Source organism: Barbatula barbatula (genome assembly GCF_947034865.1).
Source record: "Barbatula barbatula genome assembly, chromosome: 23".
Taxonomy (NCBI): Eukaryota; Metazoa; Chordata; class Actinopteri; order Cypriniformes; family Nemacheilidae; genus Barbatula; species Barbatula barbatula.
Window position 1 is genome coordinate 8601360 of NC_136786.1, and position 13901 is coordinate 8615260.

At 38.1% G+C, this 13901-nt stretch overlaps 3 protein-coding genes across 3 annotated transcripts; all 3 read left to right on the forward strand.

Moving 5' to 3' along the window:
- Positions 1 to 1001: 1001 nt before the first annotated feature.
- Positions 1002 to 3463, forward strand: LOC306912116 (E3 ubiquitin-protein ligase RBBP6-like; the record flags this gene model as incomplete). Its single annotated transcript, XM_079487982.1, has 10 exons — positions 1002 to 1161; positions 1463 to 1562; positions 1652 to 1682; positions 2067 to 2108; positions 2199 to 2287; positions 2361 to 2457; positions 2545 to 2684; positions 2776 to 2951; positions 3031 to 3134; positions 3224 to 3463. The coding sequence occupies 10 exons, from the start codon at positions 1002 to 1004 to the stop codon at positions 3461 to 3463; spliced, it is 1179 nt and encodes a 392-aa protein (XP_079344108.1).
- A 2259-nt stretch (positions 3464 to 5722) lies between these two features.
- LOC306912117 (E3 ubiquitin-protein ligase RBBP6-like) lies at positions 5723 to 8185 on the forward strand (the record flags this gene model as incomplete). The annotated part of the gene is made up of 10 exons (XM_079487983.1): positions 5723 to 5882; positions 6185 to 6284; positions 6374 to 6404; positions 6789 to 6830; positions 6921 to 7009; positions 7083 to 7179; positions 7267 to 7406; positions 7498 to 7673; positions 7753 to 7856; positions 7946 to 8185. The coding sequence occupies 10 exons, from the start codon at positions 5723 to 5725 to the stop codon at positions 8183 to 8185; spliced, it is 1179 nt and encodes a 392-aa protein (XP_079344109.1).
- A 2258-nt stretch (positions 8186 to 10443) lies between these two features.
- On the forward strand, positions 10444 to 12906 carry LOC306912118 (E3 ubiquitin-protein ligase RBBP6-like; the record flags this gene model as incomplete). The annotated part of the gene is made up of 10 exons (XM_079487984.1): positions 10444 to 10603; positions 10906 to 11005; positions 11095 to 11125; positions 11510 to 11551; positions 11642 to 11730; positions 11804 to 11900; positions 11988 to 12127; positions 12219 to 12394; positions 12474 to 12577; positions 12667 to 12906. The coding sequence occupies 10 exons, from the start codon at positions 10444 to 10446 to the stop codon at positions 12904 to 12906; spliced, it is 1179 nt and encodes a 392-aa protein (XP_079344110.1).
- Positions 12907 to 13901: the final 995 nt, after the last annotated feature.

The following is a 13901-nucleotide window of genomic DNA, read 5'->3' on the forward strand; positions in this document are numbered from 1 at the left end:
CATAATGAATTTAGCTCTTCCACTTATGAACGATGATGCTCATTTTCTGTCTGTTGGACAGCTTTTGGTTTGTTTGTTTGTTTGATAGAAGGTTTAGTTTAACCATAAATGATTTTCAATCGTTTTTTTTTAATCGAGAGGCCTTTATTTGTTTTGTAATACTTGTTAATGTTCATATACTGTGAGATCGTTTCTGTACATGAAGCTTTCAGCACGGTTTTGGCTGCCTTTTGCTGTGCTTTTAAATACGAGTCTCGTTCTGACTCCTGTTATGAGTGCACATGCTCGAAGACATTTATGTATTTGGTAAAAATCCTTTATGTGCAGCATCAGTAAAGAATGTAAGCCGACATGTCTCTTATCATGCTGTGTGAACTCCGTGTTTGCGCGCGCGCGCACTTTTAGAACGCAGTTTAATTGATCACTGCTCGTGCCCGGTGTAGATAACTGAGATCAAATTTAGAAAATAATAAAACACTTTAATGGATCTTAACATACAATGCAAATGAATAATATCCATTACAAGTGTTGGATGTTTTTATAGGAGTTGTGATGCAAGTACATTACAAATATGAAAGAATAGTAATCCCCTCTGTTACTTTACATACAGTTATTAGCTACTGTAGTCAAAGACACCAAACACTAGTGATAACACACTTCAATAAAACTTTATTGTTTAGTTGAGTTGTGCTGGACGCGTCATCTCGCTTAAACATTGACGTCATCGACGACGCTTTTAATTGATGCGCTTGATCGGTTTCCGTGGCAACATCAAAGTTTGGTTTAGTGTTGCTACGCAATCGCTGTTGATGAGCACATTTCTACAACCTCGTTGTCGTCTGAGTTTTCACTTTTAATATTCATATTTGTCTTATTAATCTATATTATATTTGTGGTTAATTACTTGCTGACATTGTTCTGTTCAATTCTTTTACATTTCTGCCAATTTATTACAAGAACTGAATCTGTTGTATTTGTTTGCAGGGGCATCAGAACGCAACATGGCGTGTGTCCATTATAAGTTTTTCAGTAAACTTACACACGACATGGTGATCTTTGAGGGCCTTCACATCACTCTCGGAGATTTGAAACGACAAATCATGAGCCGAGAGAAACTGAAGCGCTGTGACCTGCGCATCACCAACGACCAAACACATGAGGGTCAGTTCAGCTATATTACATGTAACATTGACTTATTTGCTCCCTTTAAAAGAGTAAATGGATTTTTGTTAAGTATTAATTGTGATTGTGCAAATTACAGTCACCCAAATTATAGTAACACTATTTTAATGTAGTGGAAAAGGGACATTAAGAAAAACAAGCAAACACTTGATTGATAAGCATTTACACATTTTTTACACATGTTACAGTTTATTGATATGTACTGTGGTCGGCATACAGTATTCATGGTATTACTTTGGTTGGTGTGAACAGACTGTGAATAAGTGTGTGTTTCCCACAGACTACACTGATGATGGAGACATCATCCCCAGTTACACTACGGTGACCGTCAGAAGAATCCCTGGCACTGGGGTGAAACCCACTTATAACAGACATGCCAAGTAAGTCACTTGATGATGTTATGAATATGAATCTTTTAATGAATATCAACCAGTCATTAAGTCTTTGTTGTTTTCATTTGCGGTAACAGGTGTGAACCATCAAGTGGATCTTCAAAAGCGGTATGTAAACAAAAGTGTTGACTTGATTGTTTACATTGTACTGTATGATCTCCTTAAGCTTGTCAGAGTTGACCACGAAGAAGCCTTGGACGATCGGCCTACATATAATTGAACTGTAAAATTCATTAAGTTCAAATTCTGTTTTTTAAGTCAAACATCATGCCACCTTATGATCTTCACATTTTCTGTAATGAACTTATTCCAATATAAATATGTTTGTGGTTTAGCTAATATACGCGCATTTCCAAATTCTCTACTAAAGCATTGCTGTAAAATATCAGTTGGTGGGTTTCTGTTTGCAACGTGTTAAGTGTCTTTAGTTTGTCTCTCTGGGGGTGATGAGGTTCTGCCTGATAATAAATCTCGTTGTTCTTTCTTCGACAGCATGTGAAGGATTCTTCATTTTCACTGGAGCAGCTTTTCAAGGTACTGAAACACACGGAACAATATGAAAGTATGTAAACTGTATGTTTCTGTAGAAAGAGACGCATAAAGCATTTATTTGTAAATTTGCAGACTGACAATCTGGCCGAGGCAAAGGCTTCAGAGGAGGACAAAATAAAAGCTGTCATGTTCCAGTCCAGCCGCTGTTACTATTCTACCAAGTGAGTATAACAACATTCATACTGTGACTTGAATTTTCAAGTGCGCTCCATCATGACTCTCCTCACTTACCAGTGAAGCACTCAAGCTGGTTGGAGGTCTTCATCCAAACTATGTGTGCTATAAGTGTGGCGTACCTGGGCATCACATCAGAAACTGCCCAAAGACACGGGTAACACATCACTGAACTGTGGACAGCATTTGTGTTCACGGTCGGCCACGAATGTCCAAATGCAACCTGTCGCTTGTGCCTTCACAGGATCCAGCTTTCATTGGGGGTAAGCGCATACGCAGAAGTGCAGGAATTCCTGTCAGCTTCTTAATGGAGGTGGATGACCACAACACGAAGGGAGTGATGCTGAGCAGCAGTGGAAAGCATGTCATTCCCATTATTAACGCGTGAGTTTACAACTGTCATGCGTGTAGACACCTCACCACGAACACACATTTGCATTTGGTTGCAGTTTAATTGTGCGCTTGTTCTGTTTAGTGCGGCTTATGCGACTCAGAAGAAAGAGGATCCGCCCTTCTTACCACAGCATGAGTCCTCCTCATCCACCCCAGGTGAAGATCCGGTGCCCGATGCTCTGCTGTGTCAGATCTGCAAAGATCTCATGACTGACGCTGTGATGACTCCCTGCTGCAGCAACAGCTTCTGCGATGAGTGTGAGTTTCTACACAAGCAAATACTACTCAGAAAGTTTGTTTGACCTTTGAGAACGTTTCTGTTATTGTTTGGTCGCAGGTATTCGAACGTGTCTGCTGGATTCAGATGAACATGTTTGTCCCAGCTGCACACAGTCTCACGTGTCTCCTGATGATTTGAATATAAACATGTTCTTACGCCAGGTAAGGATGTTAAACAGTAAATGCTGTTTTTGTCAAGCATCAGGCTCTGTCTTCTTTCCAAACCGGTTTTCTGGTTCTTGCTCACACAGGAAGTGAACTGTTTTAAGAACAAAGCCGAGAGATCCGGTTGCTCACACCCCCGAAAACGCGGGTACTCTGATTTGGCGTGTTCTTCTACAAGCCCGAGCCTCAGCCATAGATCCAGCTCGGCCGATTCTGAACCTCGAGGCTCCCGGACCAGTAAGAGGCGACGGGATTTGAGCGAGGACGACGGAGAAGACAATGGCTCCAGACTTCTGCCAAGCAAGAAAATCAAGGAAGCTTCCTGAACATCATCCAGGGAGCTTCATCATTATGTATATAATATGTATATAGTTAGATATCACAGACATTGAGACGTAATAAAGACTTTTAATATTGCATGAATACAGGTTTGAAGAGTGTTTATGAAACCTTTGACTTAATAGCAGCCCTTGCTCTTATAGACACACGATACTAATCCACTCAAGGTCTTACAAAAAACAATCATTATTATTTCTTACCTCTAAATACAATTTGAAGGACAGTGTCACCTCTCACAGGAAACACGTTTCTATAACAATAATACAATCTTTGATATTAAGCAGCTCTGTGACTAACAATATAAACACAAATTATATCAAATGTGCTTTACTCCTGTAATATGTATTTAATTATCATTTCAGTTATTATAAATGCTGTGTAAAAAATCACACTAACCCCCGAGTGATGGCCGGGTGCTTGAAAAGGTCACAAACTTTGTGACTCCTTTACAAATCGGAGACATTTTTATTTTATTTTTCCTTATAATTTCACTTTATAACCAAACTTTTGCTTCTCGGAAAATGAGCTTGTCAGCATGTGTCTGTCAGTATATTAACTGAACAAAAATAAATTACTTTATTTATCAAAATGAACTAAAATCTTACAAACTTTGCTCAAATGATTGTTTTGAGCATTTTGTTTAACAATATGAAAACCATATTCTTTTTTCTAAAGCTTTTGTATCAATGCTGTGTGCTTTTTTCTCCACCCTGCTTACCACCTCAAAAGATTATTAAACAAAATTAACTACTAATTATTAATTTTCAATAAAATCTGTTGATCCATAAATATTTAATACAAACATTTATATATTTTCTGCAATTATACATCAGGGGTGAAGTGAAAAGCACATTATTTTCTTAAGGAGACCCTTAGTCCCGTTGAACCCTATTTGTTTGATGACTGTCTTCTATGAGATCTATACTGTTTAAAAGTTGACATCCTAAATATTGTGCGTTGTTTGGAACATAATGAATTTAGCTCTTCCACTTATGAACGATGATGCTCATTTTCTGTCTGTTTGACAGCTTTTGGTTTGTTTGTTTGATAGAATGCTTAGTTTAACCGTAAATGATTTTCAATCGTTTTTTTTTATCGAGAGGCCTTTATTTGTTTTGTAATACATGTTAATGTTCATATACTGTGAGATCGTTTCTGTACATGAAGCTTTCAGCACGGTTTTGGCTGCCTTTTGCTTTGCTTTTAAATACGAGTCTCGTTCTGACTCCTGTCATGAGTGCACATGCTCGAAGACATTTATGTATTTCGTAAAAATCCTTTATGTGCAGCATCAGTAAAGAATGTAAGCCGACATGTCTCTTATCATGCTGTGTGAACTCCGTGTTTGCGCGCGCGCGCACTTTTAGAACGCAGTTTAATTGATCACTGCTCGTGCCCGGTGTAGATAACTGAGATCAAATTTAGAAAATAACTAAAACACTTTAATGGATCTTAACATACAATGCAAATGAATAATATCCATTACAAGTGTTGGATGTTCCCTCAAAACGTTATAATTTCTAATCACATCACTTAGATCAAGTTCATACTTTGTAAAAATCGCATGAACCTTTTCCACATTGACAAAAGAAATCAGTTTTTGAAAAGTCTATTAGGATTCATCTAAATGAAACAACAAGCTGTAACCATTAGGCCCTACATTTCTTAATAAACATTCATTCAGTAAAATAAATGTCTGCAAATAATATTGAGTAGAAACTAATTTGTAATTGATAGAAATACTTATTTTAACTTACTTCATTAACACACATTTGACATGTTTTTATAGGAGTTGTGACGCAAGTACATTACAAATATGAAAGAATAGTAATCCCCTCTGTTACTTTACATACAGTTATTAGCTACTGTAATCAAAGACACCAGACACTAGTGATAACACACTTCAATAAAACTTTATTGTTTAGTTTATTTGTGCTGGACGCGTCATCTCGCTTAAACATTGACGTCATCGACGACGCTTTTAATTGATGCGCTTGATCGGTTTCCGTGGCAACATCAAAGTTTGGTTTAGTGTTGCTACGCAATCGCTGTTGATGAGCACATTTCTACAACCTCGTTGTCGTCTGAGTTTTCACTTTTAATATTCATATTTGTCTTATTAATTTATATTATATTTGTGGTTAATTACTTGCTGACATTGTTCTGTTCAATTCTTTTACATTTCTGCCAATTTATTACAAGAACTGAATCTGTTGTATTTGTTTGCAGGGGCATCAGAACGCAACATGGCGTGTGTTCATTATAAGTTTTTCAGTAAACTTACACACGACATGGTGATCTTTGAGGGCCTTCACATCACTCTCGGAGATTTGAAACGACAAATCATGAGCCGAGAGAAACTGAAGCGCTGTGACCTGCGCATCACCAACGACCAAACACATGAGGGTCAGTTCAGCTATATTACATGTAAACATTGACTTATTTGCTCCCTTTAAAAGAGTAAATGGATTTTTGTTAAGTATTAATTGTGATTGTGCAAATTACAGTCACCCAAATTATAGTAGCACTATTTTAATGTAGTGGAAAAGGGACATTAAGAAAAACAAGCAAACACTTGTTTAATAAGCATTTACACATTTTTTACACATGTTACAGTTTATTGATATGTACTGTGGTCGGCATACAGTATTCATGGTATTACTTTGGTTGGTGTGAACAGTCTGTGAATAAGTGTGTGTTTCCCACAGAATACACTGATGATGGAGACATCATCCCCAGTTACACTACGGTGACCGTCAGAAGAATCCCTGGCACTGGGGTGAAACCCACTTACAACAGACATGCCAAGTAAGTCACTTGATGATGTTATGAATAAGAATCTTTTAATGAATATCAACCAGTCATTAAGTCTTTGTTGTTTTCATTTGCGGTAACAGGTGTGAACCATCAAGTGGATCTTCAAAAGCGGTATGTAAACAAAAGTGTTGACTTGATTGTTTAAATTGTACTGTATGATCTCCTTAAGCTTGTCAGAGTTGACCACGAAGAAGCCTTGGACGATCGGCCTACATATAATTGAACTGTAAAATTCATTAATTTCAAATTCTGTTTTTTAAGTCAAACATCATGCCACCTTATGATCTTCACATTTTCTGTAATGAACTTATTCCAATATAAATATGTTTGTGGTTTAGCTAATATACGCGCATTTCCAAATTCTCTACTAAAGCATTGCTGTAAAATATCAGTTGGTGGGTTTCTGTTTGCAACGTGTTAAGTGTCTTTAGTTTGTCTCTCTGGGGGTGATGAGGTTCTGCCTGATAATAAATCTCGTTGTTCTTTCTTCGACAGCATGTGAAGGATTCTTCATTTTCACTGGAGCAGCTTTTCAAGGTACTGAAACACACGGAACAATATGAAAGTATGTAAACTGTATGTTTCTGTAGAAAGAGACGCATAAAGCATTTATTTGTAAATTTGCAGACTGACAATCTGGCCGAGGCAAAGGCTTCAGAGGAGGACAAAATAAAAGCTGTCATGTTCCAGTCCAGCCGCTGTTACTATTCTACCAAGTGAGTATAACAACATTCATACCGTGACTTGAATTTTCAAGTGCGCTCCATCATGACTCTCCTCACTTACCAGTGAAGCACTCAAGCTGGTTGGAGGTCTTCATCCAAACTATGTGTGCTATAAGTGTGGCGTACCTGGGCATCACATCAGAAACTGCCCAAAGACACGGGTAACACATCACTGAACTGTGGACAGCATTTGTGTTCACGGACGGCCACGAATGTCCAAATGCAACCTGTCGCTTGTGCCTTCACAGGATCCAGCTTTCATTGGGGGTAAGCGCATACGCAGAAGTGCAGGAATTCCTGTCAGCTTCTTAATGGAGGTGGATGACCACAACACGAAGGGAGTGATGCTGAGCAGCAGTGGAAAGCATGTCATTCCCATTATTAACGCGTGAGTTTACAACTGTCATGCGTGTAGACACCTCACCACGAACACACATTTGCATTTGGTTGCAGTTTAATTGTGCGCTTGTTCTGTTTAGTGCGGCTTATGCGACTCAGAAGAAAGAGGATCCGCCCTTCTTACCACAGCATGAGTCCTCCTCATCCACCCCAGGTGAAGATCCGGTGCCCGATGCTCTGCTGTGTCAGATCTGCAAAGATCTCATGACTGACGCTGTGATGACTCCCTGCTGCAGCAACAGCTTCTGCGATGAGTGTGAGTTTCTTCACAAGCAAATACTACTCAGAAAGTTTGTTTGACCTTTGAGAACGTTTCTGTGATTGTTTGGTCGCAGGTATTCGAACGTGTCTGCTGGATTCAGATGAACATGTTTGTCCCAGCTGCACACAGTCTCACGTGTCTCCTGATGATTTGAATATAAACATGTTCTTACGCCAGGTAAGGATGTTAAACAGTAAATGCTGTTTTTGTCAAGCATCAGGCTCTGTCTTCTTTCCAAACCGGTTTTCTGGTTCTTGCTCACACAGGAAGTGAACTGTTTTAAGAACACAGCCGAGGGGTCCGGTTGCTCACACCCCCGAAAACGCGGGTACTCTGATTTGGCGTGTTCTTCTACAAGCCCGAGCCTCAGCCATAGATCCAGCTCGGCCGATTCTGAACCTCGAGGCTCCCGGACCAGTAAGAGGCGACGGGATTTGAGCGAGGACGACGGAGAAGACAATGGCTCCAGACTTCTGCCAAGCAAGAAAACCAAGGAAGCTTCCTGAACATCATCCAGGGAGCTTCATCATTATGTATATATTATGTATATAGTTAGATATCACAGACATTGAGACGTAATAAAGACTTTTAATATTGCATGAATACAGGTTTGAAGAGTGTTTATGAAACCTTTGACTTAATAGCAGCCCTTGCTCTTATAGACACACAATACTAATCCACTCAAGGTCTTACAAAAAACAATCATTATTATTTCTTACCTCTAAGTACAATTTGAAGGACAGTGTCACCTCTCACAGGAAACACGTTTCTATAACAATAATAAAATCTTTGATATTAAGCAGCTCTGTGACTAACAATATACACACAAATTATATAAAATGTGCTTTAGTCCTGTAATATGTATTTAATTATCATTTCAGTTATTATAAATGCTGTGTAAAAAATCACACTAACCCCCGAGTGATGGCCGGGTGCTTGAAAAGGTCACAAACTTTGTGACTCCTTTACAAATCGGAGACATTTTTATTTAATTTTTCCTTATAATTTCACTTTATAACCAAACTTTTGCTTCTCGGAAAATGAGCTTGTCAGCATGTGTCTGTCAGTATATTAACTGAACAAAAATAAATTACTTTATTTATCGAAATGAACTAAAATCTTACAAACTTTGCTCAAATGATTGTTTTGAGCATTTTGTTTAACAATATGAAAACCATATTCTTTTTTCTAAAGCTTTTGTATCAATGCTGTGTGCTTTTTTCTCCACCCTGCTTACCACCTCAAAAGATTATTAAACAAAATTAACTACTAATTATTAATTTTCAATAAAATCTGTTGATCCATAAATATTTAATACAAACATTTATATATTTTCTGCAATTATACATCAGGGGTGAAGTGAAAAGCACATTTTTTTCTTAAGGAGACCCTTAGCCCCGTTGAACCCTATTTGTTTGATGACTGTCTTCTATGAGATCTATACTGTTTTAAAGTTGACATCCTAAATATTGTGCGTTGTTTGGAACATAATGAATTTAGCTCTTCCACTTATGAACGATGATGCTCATTTTCTGTCTGTTGGACAGCTTTTGGTTTGTTTGTTTGATAGAAGGTTTAGTTTAACCATAAATGATTTTCAATCGTTTTTTTTTATCGAGAGGCCTTTATTTGTTTTGTAATACTTGTTAATGTTCATATACTGTGAGATCGTTTCTGTACATGAAGCTTTCAGCACGGTTTTGGCTGCCTTTTGCTGTGCTTTTAAATACGAGTCTCGTTCTGACTCCTGTTATGAGTGCACATGCTCGAAGACATTTATGTATTTGGTAAAAATCCTTTATGTGCAGCATCAGTAAAGAATGTAAGCCGACATGTCTCTTATCATGCTGTGTGAACTCCGTGTTTGCGCGCGCGCGCACTTTTAGAACGCAGTTTAATTGATCACTGCTCGTGCCCGGTGTAGATAACTGAGATCAAATTTAGAAAATAATAAAACACTTTAATGGATCTTAACATACAATGCAAATGAATAATATCCATTACAAGTGTTGGATGTTCCCTCAAAACGTTATAATTTCTAATCACATCACTTAGATCAAGTTCATACTTTGTAAAAATCGCATGAACCTTTTCCACATTGACAAAAGAAATCAGTTTTTGAAAAGTCGATTAGGATTCATCTAAATGAAACAACAAGCTGTAACCATTAGGCCCTACATTTCTTAATAAACATTCATTCAGTAAAATAAATGTCTGCAAATAATATTGAGTAGAAAATAATTTGTAATTGATAGAAATACTTATTTTAACTTACTTCATTAACACACATTTGACATGTTTTTATAGGAGTTGTGACGCAAGTACATTACAAATATGAAAGAATAGTAATCCCCTCTGTTACTTTACATACAGTTATTAGCTACTGTAGTCAAAGACACCAAACACTAGTGATAACAAACTTCAATAAAACTTTATTGTTTAGTTTAGTTGTGCTGGACGCGTCATCTCGCTTAAACATTGACGTCATCGACGACGCTTTTAATTGATGCGCTTGATCGGTTTCCGTGGTAACATCAAAGTTTGGTTTAGTGTTGCTACGCAATCGCTGTTGATGAGCACATTTCTACAACCTCGTTGTCGTCTGAGTTTTCACTTTTAATATTCATATTTGTCTTATTAATCTATATTATATTTGTGGTTAATTACTTGCTGACATTGTTCTGTTCAATTCTTTTACATTTCTGCCAATTTATTACAAGAACTGAATCTGTTGTATTTGTTTGCAGGGGCATCAGAACGCAACATGGCGTGTGTCCATTATAAGTTTTTCAGTAAACTTACACACGACATGGTGATCTTTGAGGGCCTTCACATCACTCTCGGAGATTTGAAACGACAAATCATGAGCCGAGAGAAACTGAAGCGCTGTGACCTGCGCATCACCAACGACCAAACACATGAGGGTCAGTTCAGCTATATTACATGTAAACATTGACTTATTTGCTCCCTTTAAAATAGTAAATGGATTTTTGTTAAGTATTAATTGTGATTGTGCAAATTACAGTCACCCAAATTATAGCAACACTATTTTAATGTAGTGGAAAAGGGACATTAAGAAAAACAAGCAAACACTTGTTTGATAAGCATTTACACATTTTTTACACATGTTACAGTTTATTGATATGTACTGTGGTCGGCATACAGTATTCATGGTATTACTTTGGTTGGTGTGAACAGTCTGTGAATAAGTGTGTGTTTCCCACAGAATACACTGATGATGGAGACATCATCCCCAGTTACACTACGGTGACCGTCAGAAGAATCCCTGGCACTGGGGTGAAACCCACTTATAACAGACATGCCAAGTAAGTCACTTGATGATGTTATGAATAAGAATCTTTTAATGAATATCAACCAGTCATTAAGTCTTTGTTGTTTTCATTTGCGGTAACAGGTGTGAACCATCAAGTGGATCTTCAAAAGCGGTATGTAAACAAAAGTGTTGACTTGATTGTTTACATTGTACTGTATGATCTCCTTAAGCTTGTCAGAGTTGACCACGAAGAAGCCTTGGACGATCGGCCTACATATAATTGAACTGTAAAATTCATTAAGTTCAAATTCTGTTTTTTAAGTCAAACATCATGCCACCTTATGATCTTCACATTTTCTGTAATGAACTTATTCCAATATAAATATGTTTGTAGTTTAGCTAATATACGCGCATTTCCAAATTCTCTACTAAAGCATTGCTGTAAAATATCAGTTGGTGGGTTTCTGTTTGCAACGTGTTAAGTGTCTTTAGTTTGTCTCTCTGGGGGTGATGAGGTTCTGCCTGATAATAAATCTCGTTGTTCTTTCTTCGACAGCATGTGAAGGATTCTTCATTGTCACTGGAGCAGCTTTTCAAGGTACTGAAACACACGGAACAATATGAAAGTATGTAAACTGTATGTTTCTGTAGAAAGAGACGCATAAAGCATTTATTTGTAAATTTGCAGACTGAGAATCTGGCCGAGGCAAAGGCTTCAGAGGAGGACAAAATAAAAGCTGTCATGTTCCAGTCCAGCCGCTGTTACTATTCTACCAAGTGAGTATAACAACATTCATACCGTGACTTGAATTTTCAAGTGCGCTCCATCATGACTCTCCTCACTTACCAGTGAAGCACTCAAGCTGGTTGGAGGTCTTCATCCAAACTATGTGTGCTATAAGTGTGGCGTACCTGGGCATCACATCAGAAACTGCCCAAAGACACGGGTAACACATCACTGAACTGTGGACAGCATTTGTGTTCACGGACGGCCACGAATGTCCAAATGCAACCTGTCGCTTGTGCCTTCACAGGATCCAGCTTTCATTGGGGGTAAGCGCATACGCAGAAGTGCAGGAATTCCTGTCAGCTTCTTAATGGAGGTGGATGACCACAACACGAAGGGAGTGATGCTGAGCAGCAGTGGAAAGCATGTCATTCCCATTATTAACGCGTGAGTTTACAACTGTCATGCGTGTAGACACCTCACCACGAACACACATTTGCATTTGGTTGCAGTTTAATTGTGCGCTTGTTCTGTTTAGTGCGGCTTATGCGACTCAGAAGAAAGAGGATCCGCCCTTCTTACCACAGCATGAGTCCTCCTCATCCACCCCAGGTGAAGATCCGGTGCCCGATGCTCTGCTGTGTCAGATCTGCAAAGATCTCATGACTGACGCTGTGATGACTCCCTGCTGCAGCAACAGCTTCTGCGATGAGTGTGAGTTTCTTCACAAGCAAATACTACTCAGAAAGTTTGTTTGACCTTTGAGAACGTTTCTGTGATTGTTTGGTCGCAGGTATTCGAACGTGTCTGCTGGATTCAGATGAACATGTTTGTCCCAGCTGCACACAGTCTCACGTGTCTCCTGATGATTTGAATATAAACATGTTCTTACGCCAGGTAAGGATGTTAAACAGTAAATGCTGTTTTTGTCAAGCATCAGGCTCTGTCTTCTTTCCAAACCGGTTTTCTGGTTCTTGCTCACACAGGAAGTGAACTGTTTTAAGAACACAGCCGAGGGGTCCGGTTGCTCACACCCCCGAAAACGCTGGTACTCTGATTTGGCGTGTTCTTCTACAAGCCCGAGCCTCAGCCATAGATCCAGCTCGGCCGATTCTGAACCTCGAGGCTCCCGGACCAGTAAGAGGCGACGGGATTTGAGCGAGGACGACGGAGAAGACAATGGCTCCAGACTTCTGCCAAGCAAGAAAACCAAGGAAGCTTCCTGAACATCATCCAGGGAGCTTCATCATTATGTCTATATTATGTATATAGTTAGATATCACAGACATTGAGACGTAATAAACACTTTTAATATTGCATGAATACAGGTTTGAAGAGTGTTTATGAAACCTTTGACTTAATAGCAGCCCTTGCTCTTATAGACACACAATACTAATCCACTCAAGGCCTTACAAAAAACAATCATTATTATTTCTTACCTCTAAGTACAATTTGAAGGACAGTGTCACCTCTCACAGGAAACACGTTTCTATAACAATAATACAATCTTTGATATTTAGCAGCTCTGTGACTAACAATATACACACAAATTATATAAAATGTGCTTTAGTCCTGTAATATTTATTTAATTATCATTTCAGTTATTATAAATGCTGTGTAAAAAATCACACTAACCCCCGAGTGATGGCCGGGTGCTTGAAAAGGTCACAAACTTTGTGACTCCTTTACAAATCGGAGACATTTTTATTTTATTTTTCCTTATAATTTCACTTTATGACCAAACTTTTGCTTCTCGGAAAATGAGCTTGTCAGCATGTGTCTGTCAGTATATTAACTGAACAAAAATAAATTACTTTATTTATCAAAATGAACTAAAATCTTACAAACTTTGCTCAAATGATTGTTTTGAGCATTTTGTTTAACAATATGAAAACCATATTCTTTTTTCTAAAGCTTTTGTATCAATGCTGTGTGCTTTTTTCTCCACCCTGCTTACCACCTCAAAAGATTATTAAACAAAATTAACTACTAATTATTAATTTTCAATAAAATCTGTTGATCCATAAATATTTAATACAAACATTTATATATTTTCTGCAATTATACATCAGGGGTGAAGTGAAAAGCACATTTTTTTCTTAAGGAGACCCTTAGCCCCGTTAACCCTATTTGTTTGATGACTGTCTTCTATGAGATCTATACTGTTTTAAAGTTGACATCCTAAATATTGTGCGTTGTTTGGAACATAATGAATTTAGCT